Source organism: Gymnoscopelus microlampas, assembly GCF_963454915.1.
Source record: "Gymnoscopelus microlampas genome assembly, chromosome: 16".
Classification (NCBI taxonomy): domain Eukaryota; kingdom Metazoa; phylum Chordata; class Actinopteri; order Myctophiformes; family Myctophidae; genus Gymnoscopelus; species Gymnoscopelus microlampas.
Genome location: NC_139953.1, coordinates 31,894,274 through 31,919,065, shown reverse-complemented (window position 1 = coordinate 31,919,065; position 24,792 = coordinate 31,894,274). Strand labels below are relative to the sequence as shown.

General features: G+C 42.8%; 1 protein-coding gene across 1 annotated transcript in view; it reads left to right on the top strand.

Annotated features, from left to right (window-relative positions):
- lama2 (laminin, alpha 2) overlaps window positions 1-24,792 on the top strand; it is a 278,412-nt gene that overhangs the window by 174,247 nt on the left and 79,373 nt on the right. Inside the window, exons 25-33 of the mRNA XM_084082844.1 lie at window positions 153-289; window positions 3,933-4,064; window positions 4,615-4,719; window positions 6,820-6,963; window positions 15,208-15,384; window positions 15,705-15,890; window positions 17,639-17,757; window positions 21,052-21,169; window positions 24,706-24,792. The exon at window positions 24,706-24,792 is cut by the window's right edge and continues 93 nt beyond it. Coding sequence (XP_083938970.1) covers window positions 153-289; window positions 3,933-4,064; window positions 4,615-4,719; window positions 6,820-6,963; window positions 15,208-15,384; window positions 15,705-15,890; window positions 17,639-17,757; window positions 21,052-21,169; window positions 24,706-24,792 — 1,205 coding nt within the window. The remainder of the gene's footprint in view (window positions 1-152; window positions 290-3,932; window positions 4,065-4,614; window positions 4,720-6,819; window positions 6,964-15,207; window positions 15,385-15,704; window positions 15,891-17,638; window positions 17,758-21,051; window positions 21,170-24,705) is intronic.

The window sequence follows — 24,792 nt, the reverse complement described above, 5'->3', positions numbered from 1 at the left end:
CACACAAGTGCCCCCATTCATATCCTCAAGCATCCCTGAAACATGAATTGTTTGAAAATAGATTTTAGCCCTTTACAATGTCATGTCTCCACCCTTCTGTTTATTCTTCCTCTCCTCTCCTCTCCTCTCCTCTCCTCTCCTCTCCTCTCCAGGTTGTGAGTGCAGCCACGTGGGGAACAACTGTGATGGCAACACAGGCCAGTGTATCTGTCCCCCTAACACCATTGGTGAAAGGTGTGACCGCTGTGCTCCCAACCACTGGGGCCATGACATCAACACAGGATGCAAGGTAACGTACAGTACCACACCTGGGTTCAAGTGGATTACTCTGTATTTCATAGCATTTGTAGTAGCGCTGCAACATCGATTTGGTGGATTAGCTGTCGCACGCCGGTTCGTTTGAAGCCCCTTGGAGGACGAGGTGAGTAGGGTGGGCCAGAGTTTAGGGGTGAAATCATTATCACATAATCGATTCTTAGATTGACAGATAATTAATGGAATTGTAAGCATTTCTGATAATAATAAAATGTGCTATAGAACTTTACCAAAATGGGAATGCTTGTCTTGGTTCCATTATTATAAAATGAAACGCTAGCATTTTGACTGCAGGGTAAACAGATTACGCAGTGTCTGTTGGGTTCAGATAACTTGTGATGAGCTATTACCATCATTTGGGATTTTTATTACTTTCATTTTTTGGGTCTACATTTTTTTGGGTCTAAATTAATCACATAGATTAATGGAATAATTGAAAAACGCCGGACGCAAAGTAGAGGCGGTTGCCATGCAACATTTATATTTTTGATAATTTTTTCTTTCAAGTTCATCAAACTAAAAGCATCTTTCCATATCTCTGCCTCTCATTCTAATTAGGTGGATTGTTTTCCCTGGAGACATGCAGTGGTCTAACCACTCTTTAAACGTTACCCTTTCATGTCATTTTATTATTGGTTATTGTTAACACCTTGTGATGTTTGAACTCCTTGTTGCCATTTTTTTTTATCATGGAGTGATACAGAACTACATAAAGCCATTAGACCTCAGATTCTATGATTTGACTTACCTACAGTATTAAAGTCAGCGTTCGATTTTTAAATATTCTGAATTTTGTTTTAATAAAATAAAAAAGAATCCCTACTTAGGGATATGCCAGGGTTAATGTGGTTAAGATACTTTTTTTGTATTATTTTATTAAATTGTTAACTTAATAAATATCAATCATTTGAGGCAGTCTACATTTCCCAAAGGGAAATGCTTGTATTTAATGTTGTCTGACCAGAAGCAGGAATAAAACATAATGAATGACCATATCAAAAGCAGAGCCGTTGATTTCTCCCCAAATCCAACCCTGCATGTAGTGGCAATTTACACCTGTAGGTACAGCTATCACTGCCACTGGCACCAAAACCGTGTGAAATAAAACACCTCTGTATTAATGACATGGACTTTTTTATCTATTCATCCTTCCAGCTCTTTAAGCGTGGTAGAGAGAGATGGCACAATGAGGGCTTTTCCTCTTTTTTTTTCTTCTTCTTTTTTTCCCCTCCCTCGCTCTCTGCTGTCAGTTAATTTCTCCTCTCCTCCTTCACCTCCCTCCCTCTCTGCTTCTGGCTCTCCTCTCCCCCACTATCCTCTCTTCGCTCTGTCGTTTTGTTTATTTCTTTTCTTCAAAGTCTTCTCTCTTTTTCTTTCATACTGCAAGTTCATTAAATGTCTGTCTCTCTCTCTCTCTCACACTCTTCTCTCCTCCCTCCTCATTAAATTCATCCTCTTTTGCTTTTCCCTTCTCTTTTTTATCTTACCTCCCTCCCTCCCTCCCTCCCTCTCTCTTCTTTCTCTGTCTTTCTTCTGTCTCTCCTGTTCTCTACTGCGTTTCTAAGAAACCGATAATATCTCCTCAAAAATCCAAATCCTTCTCATATCCGTGCCCTCTGCTCTCTCTTTTGTAGCTCACCATTTGTTCGTTTTATTCTTCTTAAACCTATTGTTTCCATCCAGTTCTAAGCGACACACAACTTACACCTTTCACAGAGCAAACGTTGATATTCGAATTCAATGCATGTTGCTGTTGTCACGTTTATCTGAATCTCCTTAGTGACACTTTCAGACTCTGTGCATCTAGCGTCTTCATTTACTAAAACCACAATCGTGAGCGAGACGAGGATAGAGATAGGATTATGTTGGTGAATGACAATGCCCCTCCACTCCACCCTATTGAAAGATACCGTGAAAATGTGTATTTCCCACGGGTCAATATTGATTCTTTTCAAGTAGTTAATTAAAACGTATCTGTCATATCGGAAAATTCTAAATTAACCGGCCCTATTTCTCTTCTCTTCCTCTGCATTATTTCTTTGCGTTTTTTGCCTAATTTATGCTCTGTCGCTCTGTCAGCACATTATGACAAAGTATAAACAGGCCTTATATGCCTTTTCCTCCCATGTCTCACTTTGTCTTTTCACCTTCTCTATGTGCCTCTCCTCTCTCTCTCTCTCTCTCTCTCTCTCTCTCTCTCTCTCTCTCTCTCTCTAATTCACTCCTATCTCTCTCCCTGTCTCTCTCTCCCTGTCACTCTCTCTCTCTCTCTCTCTCTCTCTCTCTCTCTCTCTCTCTCTCTCTCTCTCTCTCTTGTCTTTTGATGCTAGTTTGTCTAAAGTGTTTGAACGGTAATGACACTGCAGTGAAACTCATCAAAGCCCCTAAGGCAATAATAACAGTGAACTATTAGAAGCAGATAGCAGTTGAAAACTGATGATAATTAGCGGCGCAGACATGAAAGCACGTTGCTCAATTTACTTATTAATAGACTGATAAAAGGAACACAACGCATAGTGTAGCACATCCATTACAGATCAGAACAGAGCTCAGTAAAGAACATCACAGAACACAACACAACAATGCAACACAGCACGACAACATAACACAATGCAACACAACACAACACAACACGATACAACATGGTACAATACAACACAACACAGCATGATACAACGCAACACAACACAGCATGACACAACATGGTACAATGCAACAACATTGTGCAATACAACACAACACTACACAACACAAAACACAATACAATGCTATTTTTGAAAACATCTTGAAAGTGTGAGAACTATTGATTCAGAAGGCATTTGTAGAATCGGCCTCAACTCTAAATTGGTTAAGTGGTCAGAATGTACTAGATCACTGTACTAGATCACAACAGAACACAACTACTGTACTTTTCCCCAGCCTTGTTAACTTCCCTTAACCTCGTACCGATGACAATTCAACAAATATCATGAAAACACACAGCCCGAGCTCTCATTCCTCAGACAAACCACTTAACATCCCTTTTAAACCATAATCTGTCTCTCCTTGTAACCAATACTTTTAATGAGGCTCTGTTCTGTTGTCGGGGAAACTCCAGCATCACTTGTCTGAGCTCCCAGACATCCAAGCTGACCCGATGGAGCTGGGAGGGGGGATTAAAAATACCTCTGTACTGTATCACTGTGATGCCGACGGAGCCTTACAAAATTACTGATTTGAAATAAAATAATAGTTTTTCACAATTACTGAAAATGGAGCTACCGGTTGCATAGCGACGCGTTGTGAGCTTCAAGATTGGTTATTTTCACTGGTTATTTTTGTATGTTGTACCTTATTTTTTTTTAAATTCTGCAGCAAAGTCACCAAGACAAATCCCTGTGCATTTTGGGCACTAATCCTGGGTGAATGCTAAGTGTTTCTGTATCTCAACATTTCAGACGGGCAGCTATTAATGACATAATGGCTGCTCTTTCTGTTAGTAATTTGGTTGTGCTCTCTTTCTGCCAAAAATAAATAAATTAGAGGCTGTCGAGTGTGGCTGAGTGACACAATTAGAGAAACCTCTCACTTCTGTCTTTCTCTGTGCGTGTGTGCGTGTGTGCGTGTGTGTACTGTAGGAGTGTGGTTGCAGCGCGGTGGGCTCTGTGACTCAGCAGTGTAACGTCAACACAGGCTGTTGCTTCTGCCGGGACGCCTTCAGAGGAGAGAAATGCAACGAGTGTCAGCTGGGATACAGAGACTTCCCCCAGGTACTGTAAATATGACTATAGAGCATATCTACTGTATATAATAGTTACGTAAGTACATAAGTAAGTTATTAAATAAGTAAGTAAGTAGTCCTGAGTAATAAGTAAGTAAGTAAGTAAGTAAGTAAGTAAGTAAGTAAGTAGTCCTGAGTAATAAGTAAGTAAGTAAGTAGTCCTGAGTAATAAGTAAGTAAGTACAGTAGTCCTGAGTGTTAGACCTTTATTAATGGTAATTATGAGCACTCAGGGGTGGGGTTGCTAGATAGTGTCTTGCTCAGGGACACTTCGGCACGTGTACTGGGCGGACTGGGGGGGACGAACTCATGACCCTCCTGATTGCCATTTACCCACCAAGCTGACGAATTGAGCACAATGGACCACAATGGGAAAAATCAATCAAAGCTATGGCTGCCCCATATTCAATACAACTGAAAGTTACAGTACAGATGGATAAGTTGTAATGCTAGTTGTATGCCATAAGTCCTCTGTCTATGTGTGGAGACCCTCGTCCAACTTTCTGAAGAACCCGTTTCTGGGTTTTTTTCCCCCACAGTGCATTGCATGCCAGTGTGACGCGGCTGGATCGGACAGCGAGACGTGTGACTTGGAGCGAGGCGTGTGCGCCTGCGCAGACCGTACGGGGAGATGTAGCTGCAAGGTGAAAACACACACACACACACACACACACACACACACACACACACACACACACACACACACACACACACACACACACACACACACACACACTCATAGTGCAGGCAAACTTTAATATGTAGAGGCTTACGGAAAAACACATAGATTATGTATTTTCATGTCTGTTTGCATTTTATGGTTGTGTGTGTGTGTGTGAGAGAGAGAGAGAGAGAGAGTTGTATGTTATGTTCTAAGCCCAACAGATAATAGTTTAGCTTTAAATGTCAAAGCAGATTGAAAAGCGGTTGCACACTGTTGAGCTTTAATGTGTTATTTTAAACATTACAATGTGTGTGTCTATCCTACGTGTGTGCACTGTGTGTGTGTGTGTGTGTGTGTGTGTGTGTGTGTGTGTGTGTGTGTGTGTGTGTGTGTGTGTGTGTGTGTGTGTGTGTGTGTGTGTGTGTGTGTGTGTGTGTGTGCATTCATAATTACTCCAGCAAATGTCACAGTGTGATGCCTGCCATCTCACACACACACACACACACACACACACACACACACACACACACACACACACACACACACACACACACACACACACACACACACACACACACACACACACTCCCCAAGGTGTAGACAGAGCAACTGGAGACATGAATAGACAGACAGGCAGATAGACAGACACACGCACGCACACACACACACACACACACACACACAGACAGACGTACACACGCACAGTCGCACACACACACACACACACACACACACACACACACACACACACACACACACACACACACACACACACACACACACACAGCGTCCCCTACAGTTCTGATTGGAGGTATTTGATAAGGTCTCAGGTCATGCTGTCACTGTCACCTTCACATTTAGATAAACCTGGACGTGTTCTATCAGTCCACCTTTCTGTCTGTCTGTCTGTCTGTCTGTCTGTCTGTCTGTCTGTCTGTCTGTCTGTCTGTCTGTCTGTCTGTCTGTCTGTCTGTCCGTCCTAACTCATGCTCCATCATACGACATACGACAGAAAATAGATCCATGAACTCACAACGTGTCAAATCCGTGACGCTGCTATTTTGGGTCGGCCATCATACGACAACGTATAAATGGGGCTTGTCCGTCTTTCTGTCTCTCTCTCTCTTGTTTTCCCTGTGCTTCTCCACCAGTTGTCTGTCTGTCTGCCTGCCTGCCTGACAGTTGGTCTCTGTCCTTGTATTTGACGGCCTGTCTGTGTCCTGACCCTGTGCGTGTGTGCGTGCGTGCATGTGTTGTGTGCTACAGCTAAACGAGCCATATTGTGTCATCATAAAATGCAGAGTGTGTGTGCTGTCATTGTGGGGTGGAGTGGCTTACAGCCCATCTGTCATGACGTTGTCTCTCTGGCCCATCTCACTGCTCTGTCACTTCACTCTGTCGTCTGATACACAGCTTATTTTAACCATTTAAAACCCTCTATTCTTAGTAAAACATGAGGACATGAGTTATAACCGTACTTGGACTGCTTTTGTACGTCTACATCAAATGTCTTTGGCAAAAATAGCCGATCTACAAGCTCACAACGTGACACGTGATCTTGTAGATTGGCTATTTTTGGCCATTTCATAATATGGCTGTTTGGGCGTCCTGGAAAACTGCATGTATTGCATTTGCATGTCAACCATCAGGAATTCACCTTTCAGGAGGCCAAAGGGGGAGGTAGTTATCACTTCTCCCTTAGACAGGCGACCGCCCCTCCCCCCCTTTTTTACCCCGCACCCCCCCCCCCCTTCCTACTCTGTACATATAGTGTTTTGTATTTGTGATGATATTGAATGTTTTGTATGTCCTTACAAGATCACAAGGACTTTTTAGGTGTTATCGTTTTAGACAAAGTGTTTGACTGTACTAATAAAATATTCGATCAATCAATCAATCAATCAATAGCCTAACAGTTTTTACTGTGTGTGTGTGTGTGTGTGTGTGTGTGTGTGTGTGTGTGTGTGTGTGTGTGTGTGTGTGTGTGTGTGTGTGTGTGTGTGTGTGTGTGTGTGTGTGTGTGTGTGTGTGTGTGTGTGTGTGTGTGTGTGTGTGTGTTGAAAATTGGGCCCTTTCTCAGTCCAACGTGGCGGGCGAGAACTGCGACCGCTGCAAGCCGGGCACCTTCGGCCTGTCGGTACGAAACCCCCTGGGCTGCAGCAAGTGCTACTGCTACGGCCTGACGCAGTCCTGCTCAGAGGCACAAGGGCTCATCAGGATGTGGGTGAGTTGGCTCTGTTGCGCACGGTACCATACTGTAGATCGATGTTTCTTAAAGTGGGGTCCGGGGGGGGGGATACCAGGTAAACTTTGTGCCGCGCTATGAGCTTGTAGATCTGCTATTTCAGAGGAGGGCTGTGGACAGTTCAGAGTCCCGTCTACCAGTAACATCATCAATGGGGAATCCAAGCTAATAGAAACTGCAGGCTTTCTATTCCTGGAAAGTTGCAATGCAATAAAAGAAGCCATTGTTTTCGTGTTAATACAAATCTAAATAAAAAATGTGAAATCTTGTTGGAAAAAAAAATCATGCCTAACGATGATGTCACTGGTAGACAGGTTTCTGGACTGTCCACAGCCCTACTATGAGACACGGACCAAGTAGGAAAAAATGGTACCATTTTATCATGAGGTTGAAAATCGGTGAAGTCGTCCTTTAACTCAAATCTTTGCTTCTGGAGGTCCCTGGCACAAGATATTTTTGAGATGGGGGTCCGCAGACAAATACATTATCATTTTGGGGGTCCTTGACATGAAAGAGTTTGAGAACCACCACGATATATGATGTGAAGTTGAATCACACACACACACACACACACACACACACACACACACACACACACACACACACACACACACACAGAGAGGCAGAACTATGGTTTTAGATCCAAACTGGGTCAGGAATCCCCTCCTGACGGGGGTACAAGTATTATGTTAATTATCCAGCGTATTTGGGGAGACTGACTGTAGTATGTTGTCTGTTCCCCACATGAAGGGTTCCAGAGAGAGTCCTTTTTGGGTCCCCACACAAAAAAAAAGCACTGATGGAAGATGTTTTCAACCTTATTCACTTAAGTAAAAGTATCAATATCGGAATGTAGAAATACTCTACTCTACTATAAAATGTTTTGAATATAGCCGATCTCGACACGTTTGTGACGCTGTATAGTATGATCAAGTAGGGCATTCATTTACGCCTTAAAATATGGAGATAATAGGTTTCTGCCGGACAGCGACGATTTGCTTCTGAGATGTAGTGGAGTAGAATTATCAAAAAAAATGTAAAATACGTTCCACCACTGACTCCTGTTTGTGTCCCTCACACTAAAAAAGTACCACTGAGATTGAATGAGCCTGGATCCCCCACGGTGACAGACTAAATTTACTCGAGTCTACCTGAATAAAAGTGCATGTGAACACCAGGTTTACAAGCAACCGGTGTCCTCTGAGGCTTTGCACAGACGTGAAAGCAAATGAAAGAAAGACTATTATAGTATCAGCTGTACGTCGTGTGACTTCATTAAGATTCAACGTCTAGTGCTGCGTAATCATCTTTACTTTTAATTGAATGCATGCTCAGCCTTCTGAAATAGACCCTGCGTGTTTGTTTGAGGACAGATATTATACACTATGGTCCTATAATCACAAGGAAAAGACTGGTTACGAAACATTTCAGATTACTTAAGTTATTACTGCATCTGGCTATTGGGTTGACTATATGTCTAAGACAGTGGTTTTCAAACATATCAAGGTCCATTATTTATTCGGCATTTGAGCCACGGACCACCATTTGATGAGATTTAGACTCTTTATGTAGACCAAAAACTTAGAATATTTTGTTATCGTTAGGATAAGATTTTGTCCACAATTCCATGCTGTATTGATGTTGGTACCATAGGAGAGATGACAGGCAAACGTTGATCAAAATAACTGCTGTTTAACAATAATTCAACTCTTGAGAAGCCTAAAATGAAACCAACGCCTTTTTACGCCTTAAAAGGTTAAAGATCCATATTCTGATAGGAATCATTGCTATAGTGTTTGTTCAGTAACAAATTGAACAACGTGAGTCTCCCCGTCTCTACAGCTCTTTAATAAACAGAAAATACATTTTCAGGTGGTTTGTCAATTTCAGCCAGTCCGGATACAGTATACCCATTTATCCGCTTCAATTTGATAGTGTTCCAGTTCTAATTTTGTGTGCTCATTTCTTTGTGTCATCACTTCCAATTTCACTTAATTTTTTTCTGTATCTTGTGTGAGTTCTCTTTCCTGATTGGATAAAATTGGTATCCCGACCTGAAAATGAATCTTCTGCTTAATAAAGAGCTGCAGAACACTCTATACTAGCAATTATTACTATCACAATATGGAGCTACTTAACACTTATTGTAACAAAGAAATATTACCTTTAACTCTGACAAACACATCAGCTCCGTTGTCAAAACAAGCTTCTTCCAACTAAGGCTTATTGCCAAGGTCAAAGCCTACCTCCCGCACAAACAGCTGGAGATGGTTATTTATTTCCTCCAGAATAGACTACTGCATCTCATTGTACACTGGCATCGATAAGGCGTCACTTAGGCGTCTGCAGCTGGCCCAGAACGCAGTCGCCCGCCACCCTCACTGGCACTAAAAAACATTAACCCAGTTCTGGCCGCTCTTCACTGAGTCCCTGTTAATTTTAGAATAGATTTTAAGGTTATTTTATTTGTTTTTAAAACCCTTCATGGTCTGTCACCCTCTTATCTTTGGGATCTTCTCCAGCCCTATATCCCAGCCAGGGCTTTAAGGTCTGCGGACAAGTGGTTGCTGGTCGTTCATACGACTAACCTGAAGAGCAGGGGTGACTTTTTGCTTTTGCGGCTGCGGGCCCCAGGCTCTGTAACATGTTGCCCCTCCCCATCAGATCCGCCCAGTCGATTGGGGCCTTTAAAATCCCTACTTAAAACCCATCTGTTCTCTCTGGCTTTTTATTGCACTTTGTAACGGTTTAGCATACAACTTGAGCTTACTTGATCTGTCTTAACTCTGCATATTCTGTTCTTGATCAATGCATATTATTTGTTGATGTTTCTTTTGTTTCGATGCTTTAGTTTGAATTGTCTTGTTTTTAACCATGTTCAGCACGTTGGTCAGCTTTTGGTTGTTGTAAATGTACAAATGGAACCACATTTGTACACTCTCAGAGTTAAATTAGCACTCAAACGCCAGTCTGTCAAATAGTCATGTAAAATGAAACCAAACCAAACCTCTAGAGTATTTTTTATTAAAGGCCTTGTTGAGAAACGCTTGTCCGGACAGAGCGAGCTGGGGCTCCCATGCAATTAATTTGCTGTTGACTGTCAGAAAAGGGGAAGAGAGAACTAATTGAAGGCACATAGACACAAAGGTAGTCACATATTCTAGTGTGTATAGTGTGGCTTAATTTATTCGGCATCGGAAAACGATGTCGCTTGACGTAAGGAACAGATTTCGAGTGATCCGCTTGGATATCAGTTGCTTTCGTCAATCTACTACGCCGGAGTATACATTTGGCTTTGCTCCTGTTAACTGGAAACAGAGGTAGAAAGAGAGAGAAGAGATAGAAAAGGCAATACAGGGAGGCAGAAAGAGAGTCAGAGGGAGGGAGAGAGAGAGAGAGCGAGAGAGAGAGAGAGAGAGAGAGAGAGAGAGAGAGAGAGAGAGAGAGAGAGAGAGAGAGAGAGAGAGTGAGACAGATAGAGGAGGCTGTGGGATGGATAGACAGAGAGGGTGAGAGTTAGAGAGAGAGAGAGACGGGGACAGAGTGGGTAGTTGAAGGAGTTAGAGTATTGAAAGAGTGAGAAGGACAGAGCGACGGGGAGATGAAAAAATGGAGAGAATGAGAAAAGGAGAGTTTATTGGAAAGAGGGAGATTTTCTCTGAACCACTGACTCGTGAGATTACACTGGAGAGGGACCTGTATGCGCGTGCACACACACATACGCACGCACGCACGCACGCACGCACGCACGCACGCACGCACGCACGCACGCACGCACGCACGCACGCACGCACGCACGCACGCACGCACACACACACACACACACACACACACACACACACACACACACACACACACACACACACACCAAACACACACACACACACACACACACACACCAAACACACCAAACACACATGCATGCATGCATGCACACACACACGCATATAAACATTTGCACACAAACTCACACATATGTGTGCATAATACTCAATGGTATTCACATGCTCTCTGTTTCTCTCTCACACGCAAACACACACAAACTTGCACACAAACACACAATGCCTCAGAGTGATTTTAATCAGCCTGCCATTGGGTGTTTACATCGAGAGAGCTCTCTGTGTGTGTGCGTGTGTGCGTGTGCGCGTGCGTGTGCGCGTGTGCGTGCGCGTCAACAATGAAGAATAGAGAGTGGGAGAAATACAGAGAAAAGAGAAGTGAGGGACAGAACGAAAAAGAGAGAGAGAGAGAGAGCTAGGTAGTAGGAATGGGTATTGGGAACAGACCCTAAACATGTTCATACCCCTGAACAATAAATTAATATAGATTATCACCCGGTTGATGATTTGTTCATCACATACACATAGACTCATTTATCCCCCCCAAAAAGAAGAAAAATACCATTTGATCGGTTTAATTGATTAAATAGATAAGGTCAGTGTATCATTCATGTTAGTAGTCTTTATGGTGACACCATGGTGGCTCCGTTGTCATTTCAGCGTTTGCCTATACAGAAGCAACGCTCAAATAGGATTGCTGCAGGGTCCTAGGCCAGAGGACATTTTGGATAAATTATTAACTGTAAAATACATACATAATTACAGTTCTGGTACATTACCTGTACCAGGTGTACCAGGTGCCTATGTCATTTTGGCCAGACACTTGCGAATACAAATTGTGTTTAATAGTGTTTAGAGAAGTTGTAAAACACATTTATCTGTATGTGGAATGGTTATTGTGAAGAATATACCTCCTAGGCCTATCAGGAGTGTGCATGCAGTTTGATGCTGTCCAACGGCGTCCGATATGAACTGCACACCGACACACGGGCATGGACGAAAACATCCTCTCTGCCTCCTGGCAGAGAGGAGAATATGCAACTTTTTATACAAGTGTACAATGTATAAATTATATTTGTTTGGAATGATCAATACTGACACCCAAGGCATTCAGAAGAGGAATGTCGATGAGATTCCTGTAAATGCTCTCAAATGAATTGAATCGAAGCACACACAATGGAGAGAGAGAGAGAGACAGAGACAGAGACAGAGACAGAGACAGACAGACAGAGAGTTAGTATCAACTGTGACTGGCTCCATACCACAGAACCACTGTCTATACAGATTAGAAGTATGATATTTCAAGCTGTCCTCTCAACTACAAACCACTGTCCATAAGTCCAATATTATTCACATAATACTCACAGCATCATGACATCAGTTGCACACTGACTGTTGTATACTCTCCGTACTGTACATCGTCACTGTTGGGTAGAAACCTATTATCTCAATATTTCAACTTCTGTTTTTTTTTTGTAAATTAATGCCCTACTTAATCCTACAAGAGTGTCGCACTAAATTAGTGAAAATAGCCGATTTGTGAGCTTGTCAAGCGGCAATTTTTTATATAATAATAAAAAGGAAGGGTTTTGGACATACAAGGTTTTCACCTGACAGTGACGATGTACAGCCCACACCCACAGAATAACCAGACTGCAGGGAAGTAAATAAATGGCGTTCTAAAAGCGTCCTCTCAGCTGCTGCACACGGCCAACAATAACATAACACAGCCATCTTATTCAGACGATATTCAAATATCGAGGCATTTATTGATGGCGAGAGAGAGAGAGAGAGAGAGAGAGAGAGAGAGAGAGAGAGAGAGAGAGAGAGAGAGAGAGAGAGAGAGAGAGAGAGAGAGAGAGAGAGAGAGAGAGAGAGAGAGAGAGAGAGAGAGAGAGAGAGAGAGAGAGAGAGAGAGAGAGAGAGAGAGAGAGAGAGAGAGAGACGAATGGGGGTTGACGGAAAAGATGAGAAGAAGATGGGTGGCAGGGACTGAGAGCGAGTCAGAAATGAGAAGCTTTTTGAAAGAAAGAGAAGAAAGAAGAGAGCAAAACAGATGGAGACAATTATAATAACTCATATTCACACTTTGGCGTCGCTGAAAGAGCGAGTGGATATCTGAGGCCTGCAGAGAGGGGGTGGTGGGGGGGCAGGATGAATAATGCCAAAGTCAACGCCGTCCAAGAGTCATGTTGAAACAGACAAAGGAATAATCAGAATCCGACTACAGACAATATTGGCAAAAGAAAACTGGGCAACTCAACCATGAAGATTCCAACACTCCAGCTAAAGGAGACAACTTTATTATAGGACTCTTTTACAGGAGAAATCCTCAGTGTTTGGTTTATAAATGTAACCAAATTGGACCCGTAATGTAACCAAATTGGTTACATTTGTACACACTCAAGAGGATAAATTAAATCATAAATTAATTGAGGCCATTGAACTGAACTTTATTAGGATGCAAATGTAGTCTTGCGTAGCCAGACAACTATTCCACAATCTCTGAATGTCTGGAACTATACGCCTCCTGAATACCATGTCCGGAAGTTGTCATCTGTTCATAATTTCTGTTCCCGAAAATATGTTCTTGAATTTCCATTTCTGCTAAGCAGTAAAGCTATATAGTGCTTGCCAACGTGCCGTCACCATGGGGGGCGTGGCATAGTAGCTGCAGACATACTGGTGGGGGGCAATGTTAACTCATTGAGTGCCATTAACGTGTTTCACGTGTTTTTACCGCTATGGCGCTGGGTGCCATTAACGTGTTTGACGTGTTTTTGAAAAAATATTGAAAAAAATTTTCAGAACACAAGATATCATTACCTGAAGATGTGCAGCTCCATCCACTCCTTGTTTAACTTAGAACTAAAAAAGGCTATATCTCTCTTCCTAAGCACTTTTTGTTTTCTGTGAAAAAAACTCTGGCACTTTTCAGAATCAATTCTGAAATAATTCTGGCAATCCTGGCACTCAGTGAGTTAAGTCAACCTGTTTATACCCCACAAAGATGTCCGCCGCTACCAAATGACACTTGAAGACGCCACCTTCAGGATTTTTGGTACGCACTATATGCTTCAACTAATTTGATTTATATTAGGACAAATTTACGCGACTGCAAAGACAAAACGGAAGATGGGAGGGAAGCGGGAAATCCGCTTTGTATCACGGTTCACGGAAGCTTTTGAAAATTGAGTCAACAGTCTGGCTCGAGAGACTAGAATCAGAATCAGAATCAGGTTTATTGTCACATCACAGGTTTACAAGGTAAAAAAGTGGGTGAAATTCGTTTTTGTACATCACTCCCATCGCAACGTTAGATTCCGTAGAAAGAAGAGTGGGGAGAGAGAAGAAGAAGAGGGGTAGGGGGCAAGTGGGAAGGAGATCAACAAGAGAACAATAGAAGGCCAAAAACAAGTTATCTACATATTTACAAAGTACCTGAGATAAGAGACAAACTAAGGTGCCTGAGCATAGCAGCAATGTATGTATACTGTGCATGATATACTTATAGACGCTAAGGTGGTTAGAGAGAAAAAAGAGCGCAATAATAAAAAATAAAAAAAACAAAAAAAGTGTGTGCGTTATACATGGGGATTAAGGTGCAGAGTAGCCTGGGCAGCATTCCATTTTCGGGTATATGATCCGGTCGGGCGCGGAAGTAAAAAAAAGAAAAAGTGGCCGGATAGGCAGAACCGGAAAGACGTCTCACCCCAAAATGGGTGCGTGCTAATAAAATCCTTGATACGGCATTGTTTAGCTTATTTTTTAAATGTAAATGTGCGTGCACTATCCGGAGACTATTTAGCGTCGGTATTATCCCACGGGGAAACTCTATTCCATTTAAACCGCAAAACCGGATAGGCAGAACCGGAAAGAGGATTCTTTTTTCTTTTTTTCTTTCAATAGGCGTGGTCTAGACCGGATCATATGTTGTCCTCTGGAACGCAGACCAGGCTTTCCTCCGAGGTGGAAAGACTGGTGATGCGAGGTTAGGTGCAGAGGGTCAGTGCGTGTTCGCCTAAGGGTGGACTGACCCTGGTATAATCCGCAAGTAGCTCCATGAGGGAGAGCAACAAAAAGTAATCTTTAGCATTTTGACTAAAGCTTTTGCCACAGAGTGTACCGCTAAAGGCTTTCCTCTGTGTGTATCAACATGTGTTTCTTAAGATTAGCATTTTGACTAAAGCTTTTGTACAAATGTAACCAAATGGACCCTTAAGGGATGGGGTTGGTTGCATTTGTACACTCTCAGAGCTACAAATGGATAAAAAGAAAAAAGTCATTCTTTGGATTGAATTGAACTGAACATGTGAAAATACATGGTGTTCTTAACTGTATTATTTACAATAATCATGTATATAATTGTTATCTTCATTCCTAGCTATCCTTGAAGCCAGATCAGAAGGTGCTCCCCCTGGTGGACAAGTCCAACAGTGCGGAGACGAGGAGGGGCGTGACCTTCCAGCACCCGGAGATCCTGGCTCACGCCGACCTCGTGACCTCTGACCTCACCGAACCCTACTACTGGAGATTGCCTGAGCAGTTCAGGGGCTCCATGGTGAGGAGTGTGTGTGTGTGTGTGTGTGTGTGTGTGTGCCTGTGTGTGTGTGTGTGTGTGTGTGTGTGTGTGTGTGTGTGTGTGTGGTGTGTGTGTGTGTGTGTGTGTGTGTGTGTGCGTGCGTGTGTGTGTGCTTGCCAGAATGAGTGAGTGAATGTGAGAATGAGCTCGGCTCGGGACTATCAATCTATCCGCCCACCTACATACTGTAGCTTTCTATCTCTCGCACTCACTCTCTCTCTCTCTCTCTCTCTCTCTCTCTCTCTCTCTCTCTCTCTCTCTCTCTCTCTCTCTCTCTCTCTCTCTCTCTCTCTCTCCAGATCACAGCGTATGGGGGTCAGTTAAAGTATGCGGTGTACTACGAGGCCAGAGACGAGACTGGCGCCTCCTCCTATGAGCCTCAGGTCATCATCAGAGGCGGGCCCAACAGAGACCGCGTGATGACGCGCCACGTACCGGGGCTCCAGATTGGACAGCTCACTCGCCACGAGCTTGACATGACAGAGGTGAGGGAGGGGCCACGGGGACAGGGGGCGGGGTCGGAATCAAAATGACGAGGGAGAGAATTTAAAAAGGACCTCAAAAGCAGTGGTGGAAATTTACTGATGACATTTTTTGCCAGACCCAGGGGGTCGGCCTACATGAGGCTTTGTCTGTCCCCCTTTCGTCCATACATGGAGAACTGTCCCCCTTTCGTCCATACATGGAAAACTTTTCTGTCCCTCTTTTCCTCCCCTGTCCCTCTTTTTGATTGGCCAAGCTTAGCGTGACGTACTGATCTTAGCGTGACGTACTGATAGCGTGATGCTCTGATCTTATAAAGTACTAGGAATTTATTCTGGGTCTGGCAGAACCAGGTCTCCTGGTCTTGTTTAATCAATACAAAGTTATGTTTTATTGTCTAGGCTAAATGTCACAATTGAACATGCAAGTTGTTTCTAGTGGGGATTTTGAAGCATTGCTAGAATAGTCCCTTTTTTGTATTGTAAGAAAATAACTTTTTGTAGATTAACTACTGTATGTTCAAAATGATTTGACAGGATGTCGGAATGTGAAATGAAAGCTTTCTTTTATATAGAAAATAAGGTGGCATTCAAGAATACAACAAAACAATCTCTTGGCATTCACTTGGCATTCACGTTTGCACTCTGGCAAGAGTGCACACTGAACAACAACAATAGAATCCTGGGCTTTTCTTCTTCCTGTTTTAGCCACAAAGCAGTAGATGAAGGCTCTTGACCCTTTGTTTAGGCAATACAATAGCAAATGTGTCTCAAATAAATTCAATTTCTACCAATGTAATACAAATTAAATCAACATCAATCGACTGTATTAAATTAAATGTATTCTTTTTAACTCTCTTTTTTAACTGTAAATAATAGTATATGATTATAATAGTATATGATTTTAGCAGCTTTCAATCAATCATTCAAAATAATTGACGTCACCAAATTAAGAATGTAACCCATTAACCACTTAAACCCCAGCATCCGTAAATCCCAGCATCCTCACAACGCGGAGCAGTTGTGAGCTTGTTGGTCGGCTATATTCATTGAGAGCTTTCCCCACAATAACAGAAAACAGAAAATACACTAGTGTAGAGCCCTGAGGGACTCCGCTCAACCACATGGGGTGTAAATCAGGGGTCTTAAACGTTTTCAGGCCAAGGACCCCCTAGCTGTGAGAGAGATGAAGCAGGGACCCCCTCTATATTGTATAAAATTGCGTTTCAGATTATACTTGTTTTATTTACTTGGTCTGCTCTTTTTCTATCTACACCTTTACCTCTTTGCCAAAAATAGCAGATCTGCTAAAGTAGATCTGCTAAAGTAGATCTAGAAAGTAGATCTGCTAAAGTTCTCCTCAGAAAAGGGATGCTAGGGTTCAAGTGGTTAAGGTAAAAAAAGAAAAATCGTATCACACAAAGATTTGGCGGACCCCCTGCAGTAACTCTGAGGACCCCTTAGGGGTCCCGGACCCCCTGTTGAAGACCCCTGGTTTAAATGGTTACAAGTTACAACATGTTTTCTGAGCAATAATCACATGACCGCTTACACCTGTTGTTGGATGACTAGAGTTAGTTAGACTAGACACTGACGTGCTGTTTTTTTTCTCCGATTGATTGATCATCCACAAGAAGGAACAGATTGCATCTAATTACTCCCATCCTGCGCCTTTTTTAGAAGTGTCTGCCAAATGGCTAAATAATTATTACAACATGTCAAATCAAAGGTCTTTGTGTCCATGTTTCCAGCACGAGTGGAAGCACGCCGACGGACGCGCCATGACCCGGGAAGACTTCATGGACATTCTGTTCTACGTGGACTACGTTCTTATCAAGGCATCACATGGAAACATGATGAGACACAGCCGGTAAAGCGCACGCACGCACGCACGCACGCACGCACGCACATTTTTTGGGAACTTTGGAATGTGGGCAGTTAACCTCGGTTAACCGTCTATGCCGTCATATCAATAAATAAAGTTGCAGTCCTATGTGTGGACAGTTCAAATAGGGCTTAAAACAATGAGGTCTATATCTCATTCTGTACAGCTGTTTTTTTAATTAGGTATTGCAAAATATTGTATGAAGAACAATTATAGATTGCATTCCATTAATATTCTGTTTGTATTTTATTTATTTTTTGTGTGACTTAATTTTGGTTAATTTCGGGTTATTCAGCCTTGAACGGTTAGTGACACGCACGCACGCACGCGCGCACGCACGCACGCGCACACACACACACACACACACACACACACACACACACACACACACACACACACACACACACACACACACACACACAGCTTGACGTGTTGCCATTTGCACACACCCATTGTTTTGGTGTGACACTGGCCCGTAAATCAGTGGGGAGGCAAGTTAATTAAGCATATCTGTCATCTATTACATCAGGTGATGATTATCTTCACTGTCAGTGTAAAAGACCACATCCCTCCCTCTCGTTTTCATTGTGGCTGCGCCATTTGACTGGCCTGCTTTTGAAATATTAGCGTTGCTGTCGGTCGGGTGGAAACCTTGTACTGTATGTCCAAAACCATTCCTTTTTTTCTCCGTTATTATTTTTAAAACATTTGAAAATAGTGAAAATAGCTTCAATGTGAACTTGTAGATCTGCTATTTTCACTACTTTCATCGGAAGCCTTGGAAGTCCAAAACTTACTTTTCAGGATTCAAATAAAACAAATGCAAAAAGTACAAAAGCATCAAAAGTAATAGATCCGCAAGCTCGAAACGCGGCACGAAGCGACGTGTTTTGAGCTTGCGGATCTGCTACTTTTGATGCTTTTGTGTGATAGGACAGCGTCATTTTTTTTTGGGGGGGGGGGGGGGGCTTTCTATGCCTTTATTTAGAGAGGGATAGGGAAAGTAGGCTGACAGGAAATGGGGAGAGAGATGGGGGGGGGGGGGATGACCCGCAGCAAAGGTTGTCGGGAACGGGAGTCGAACTCGCGACACACTGTCAGGCTTGCATTGAGTGCCTGGACCGTCACGCTACGGCCAGGTCGGACAGCGTCAAATTTAGGAAAAAACACCAAAAGTTAGAATATGGAGATAAGAAGTTTCTGCCCGATATGATAAATTAGGGCATTCATCTGCAAGAAAAACAAACATAAAAAGAACTATGGAGATACAAGGTTTCCGCCCGACGTCAATGATGATGAGTGGTGGTAAAAGTACTTAAATGTTGTACTTAAGTAAAAGTATCAATACTGCAATGTAGAAGTACTCTGTTACAAGTAAAAGTCCGGAATTCAAAATGTGCTTGAGTAAAAGTACAAAAGTATTGGTAACAAGATGTACTTAAAGTACCAAAAGTGAAAGTACTAAAATGTTTGAAAATAGCCTTGGTATAAAATAAGGCTAAAGTGGTTAATTTATATCTGCAAAGTAACTAGTAATCAAAGTTTTCAAATAATTGTAGTGGAGTAAAAGTACAATATTTGCCTCTGAGACGTAGTGGAGTAGAAGTAAAAGTATAGACAATTGGAAATACTCCAGTAAAGTAAAAGTACCTCAGAATTGTACTTCAGTACAGTACTTGAGTAAATGTGCTTAGTTACTTTCCACCGCTGGATATGACGATATTGATAGCAGTTCATCTTCAGAGGTCATAAGGTGGATATTGAGTGTTGGGTAACACCGGAGGCAGAGGTCCATAACATATCTGCTCCTGTGCTTCACAACAGATCAATACTACCGGTTACTAATTGGCACACAGCAGTGGTTCTCAGCCTTTCCTGGGTTCAGGGCCCACTTGAAAATCTCGAAAAGGCGTTGGTGGCCCACCCATCTGACCACTTAACACGGTGGATCAATGGCACCAACTTGGCACACTTAAAGTTTCTGTTTATTGCGAACGCGGAATCGCCGCGCCTCCGCCCAAGTGGAGCCTACTATGACACTCGGCTCGGCTTGTGTGTCTGTCTGTCTGTGTGCAATATGTGTGCAGCCGCGCCCCCATGTGACTCACGCTCTCATTGCCTGCATGCACTACAGTGTGGCTGAAATTCGCCTGTGCCCCTGGGTGACTAATTACACTCCTCTGAGAAAAATATAGCAGCGACAGTCAAAAAGAACACATCTACAAGCATCTACACGAGTTCATCTATTGGGATATCTAAGAATTCCATGTCATTTGTGCATATTTCAGGCCGGATGCCAAGTAATTGCTCATTCCTTTCTATTCTTCTTATTGTTATTTTCGAGCTGCGTTCGCTTCCAGCGTTCGCGCGTCTTACTTGTCGGTATCACAATGAAAACTTTTAATTTAGGGCAGATTCTAAAAATTCTGAAGAACGTTTGTTGCTATAACTAAAATCTTAAAATTACATTACATCACATTACAGTCATTTAGCAGACGCTTTTATCCAAAGCGACTTATACACAATAAGTGTGTTCAACATAGGTAGGGAACGAAAACTACTAATCACCAGAAGTCTTAAGTGCATTTCCTGCAAAAAACAAGCAACCAAGAGTATACCTAGCGCTAAGGTAAAAGTGCAATATATCAGCTACCTACTTTCTTAAACAGATGAGACAAAATAGCAAAATCAAATGAGCACGAGCTCAGACAAATAAGTGTATCGACTAAACAAGATCCAATAAAAACAATACAAAACTAAAACAAGAGTTCGTACAACTAGTTAACAACAAGTAGGCCAGGCAAAGAGGAAGGGTAGTGTTTCCTGAAGAGGTGGGTTTTCAGCCTGCGGCGAAAGATGGGCAGTGACTCTGCTGTCCTGACTTCAGTGGGAAGTTCATTCCACCACTGTGGGGCCAGAACAGAAAAAAGTCGTGACCGTGTCGATCGACCAGAAGGACCCCTGAGTGACGAGGCAATGACACAAAATGACACAGATGCTTTCCCGGATTTAATGGGTTAAAAGAGAATGTATTTTTTTGGCAATTATTCGGGGGCCCACTTGCAATGACTGTAACTGCAATGTTTGTGTTTTTATTTTGCCTCTGCAACTTGTTTCAATGTCTTGAATGTCTCTCTCTATCTCTCTCTCTGTCTCTCTCTCTGTCTCTCTCTCTGTCTCTCTCTCTCTGTTTCTCTCTCTGTCTCTCTCTCTGTCTCTCTCTCTCTCTCTGGTTCTCTCTCTGTCTGTCTCTCTGTCTCTCTCCCTGTGTCTCCCCAGTATATCAGAGATCAGTCTGACCGTGGCAGAGGATGGCAGACCCTCCACAGAGAGTGAGCGAGCCCATCAGATCGAGATGTGCGAATGTCCGGCGGGATATTCTGGACTCTCCTGTGAGGTACAGTACACACACAGTACACACACAATACATAGACACACAGTACACACACAACACATAGACACACAGTACACACACAGTACACACACAACACATAGGCACGGAGGCAGGCCGGCCAAGTGGAAATAAAGTGAATAATAAATTGGAAATAAATACCACTCAGACTATGCATTATTCTACTGTAGCATGTCTCTTTACCAGTGGTTCTCAAAGTGGACCCCCTGTGGTCCTCGGGGGGAATTCCAGGGGGTACCCAACTATTGATAGTTACTAACCAAATGGACCCCACCGGTCTGTAACTCTGGGGGGTGTACAAATGGAACCAAACCTATTTGGCTGCGGACCAAATGTTTTAAAGATTTCTGTGAGAATGACAACGCGTTGCATCATGCAGCATTGTGAGATTGTAGATCGGCTATTTTTAAATAACTAATGCTTTGGTAAATGTAAAGGTTTGAAGTAGTTAAACAGATTTTTATGCTAACTAATTAACAAAAAATCGAACCACCTTTGAGAGCATTGCCTCTACATGGGTCCCATCCCATCCCTGGAGTGGGTGGAGGTATGGAGAACGGGTGATTATTTCAATGAGGCCCCACTTTGACGTAGGAGCGGGGAGGCTTGCTGAATCACGACCTTATGCAGCCCACAAGAAGCTGATTAGGATGCCTTATTGTACAGTTTGTGTGTTGTGTGGGTGCGTCAGAACGCACAAGCACTGAAAAAGTGAGGGCTTTTTTTCCTCCACAATGTGTGACCTTTAAAAAAAAGAAAGACTTGGCCTCCGATTTATCACAAACTTCCACCGCTTCAGGTAAGCCTGATCGTCGGTGACGGGGCTGGAAACCTCATATCTCCATATTTCAACTTGTTATGTTTTTTTCTTGTAAACTAACGCCCTACATCATCATACAAGAGTGTCGCACAAAAGTAGTGAAAATAGCCGTTCTACAGGCTCACAACGCGTCGCGTTGCGGCGCGTTGTGAGCCTGTAGATCGTCTATTTTCACAATTTTCATTGTTTTTGTTCTTAATAACAAAAACTTACACCAGGCAGACAGTGGTGGAATGAACTTCCCACTGATGTCAGGACAGCAGAGTCACTGCCCATCTTTCGCCGCAGGCTGAAAACCCACCTCTTCAGGAAACACTACCCTTCCTCTAATTTGCCTGGCCTACTTGTTAACTAGTTGTACGAATGCTTGTTTTATTGTTGGATTGTTTATTGGATCTTGTTTAGTCAATACAATTATTTGTTTTAGCTCCTGCTCATTTGATTTAGCTATTTTGTCTCATCTGTTTAAGGAAATAGGTAGCTGATATATTCCACTTTTACCTTAGCGCTAGGTATACTCTTGGTTGCTTGTTTTTGCAGAAAATGCCCTTATAACCTCTGGTGATTAGTAGTTTTCGTTCCCTACCCATGTTGATTGCACTTATTGTAAGTCGCTTTGGATAAAAGCGTCTGCTAAATGACTGTAATGTAATGTAAATGTAATGTGATGTAATAACAATAAATGGGAACGGTTTAGTAAAAATGAGGTTTTCACACCGACAGCGACGTACAGCAGTACACAGTGCTGCCGCTAGTTTTGGTGAGCTCTATGGAGAAAGCAACCAAACAGAAGCCTATTAGCAAAACGGTAGCTAAACTCTAAATGTTGAGGTCGCTGAGGGCTGCGCTGACAGATGGTCGTTCTATTCGTAGCCGCCGTCGTTGTTAATAAAGTATTTTTAAACGGGCGTTTAGCGACTAGCCGAGGGAACAGATGGCTCTTTAAATGGACTCCATTAATTATTACTGAACAGGAGAGAGAGAGAGAGGCAGAGAGAGGCAGAGAGTTACCTTGCTGCTGCTGCTGCTGTGTGTGTGTGTGTGTGTGTGTGTGTGTGTGTGTGTGTGTGTGTGTGTGTGTGTGTGTGTGTGTGTGTGTGTGTGTGTGTGTGTGTGTGTGTGTATGTGTGTTTGTGTGTGCGTGTGCGTGCGTCTGCGTGCCAGTGCATGGATGCGTGCGTGTCTTTCTGTGTGTATCTGTGTTCAAAAGTTACTGAAGGGAATAACTCTTAATTGTGCGTTTTTTTGGTGTGTGTGTGTGTGTGCACGCGCTTTCCTGCGCACCTGTGTACAGTGTGTGTGTGTGTGTGTGTGTGTGTGTGTGTGTGTGTGTGTGTGTGTGTGTGTGTGTGTGTGTGGGTGGGTGGTCAACAGTTGCCTGGAGGAATAACAATTAAGGATGATTATGTGCGTGTGCATAGCTATCTGGGTTGTGTGTGTGTGTGTGTGTGTGTGTGTGTGTGTGTGTGTGTGTGTGTGTGGGTGTGGGTGTGTCTGAGCTCCTATGTTTGTGTACCTGAATGTGTTGCATGTAAACAAGTTGCTGACATTGTTACTGTAGCATAATGTCATAATGACACCTATAGCAGCGAGGTGCACAGCTATGTAGGTTGCGTGCGTGTGTGTGCGAGCGTGTGCACGTGTGTGTACTTGTACTACTATACTTGTAAGAGTCAAATGTCCGTATAAGTATAGTAGCATTTGAGAAATAGACAATAGACCGTTTTCCTGATCCTCACAAGATTACAATTCGGAAAGAAATTGAGGTAGGGGTTAGTATTAGGTATTTAACAGTGTTTCCAATTTGATACGTAGTTGTGCGCCAATGTCACTCACCAAAAATAGCAGATCTACCTGCCCAGTACAATGCGTCGCAGCCACCGGCCTTGTAGATCCACTTGTGTCTGTGTGTACCTGTTTACCTGTAGACCAGTGTGTGTATGTCTTTCTTTCTTTTTTTACGTTGTGTTTATGGATTTCTTGGTGGGGTTTAAACACTCACAGCCAGGCCATAATATGGCCTGTGAGTGTTTAAACCCAGGCTAATATTATTACCATGGAAAAGTACACAAACAAGGTGTCTCAAAATAACCAAAAAGATAAATATATAACTAGATTAAAGGTTTCATGACGTTCAGTTTTACCACACATTAAAAGTCTTGGTCCTTCAAACGTGTATAAAAAGTTTTAACAAAAATTCCAATCAATTGATCCATGGCAAGTGTTTTTCTCTCACATTTCTAAAGCCTTTTCAACTGCAATAAACAAATAAATCTTTGCCTGCGGGTGTCGCTGTTGAGGGATTTTGCCTGTCAATCATCGCCTCTGCTCCGCCCCCCCCAAAGGAAAGGATAGGGGAGGGGAGGGGCTAGGAGGAGAGTGGGCGGGATTAATGGGCTTCACTGTCGAAGGGCCAAACTCAGATTACTTTTCAGCCTAATTATTCAGAAAACCCCAGACCACAGAAAATCCACTGAATGTTCAAAGTTCCGATTTTTTTGGGTGTAATTGAGGTCATAAAACCCCCCAAAAAACATAAAAAATAAAAAAGAGAAAATGAATGTCATAGAACCTTTAATAAACACAGAGTGAGAAGAAAGCTAATGTAACATTAACAGAATAACAAAAAACAAACGAGAAGAAGAAAAAGAGACCATTCATTATTGTATTTATAACATTGTGTGTGTTTCCCGTCACTCAGGAGTGTGCTGCCGGGTTCTATCGTCTGCGTGGCAGCAGCAGCAGCGGCAGCAGCCTGGGCGGTGGGCTGCCGTCTGGCCAGGCGTCC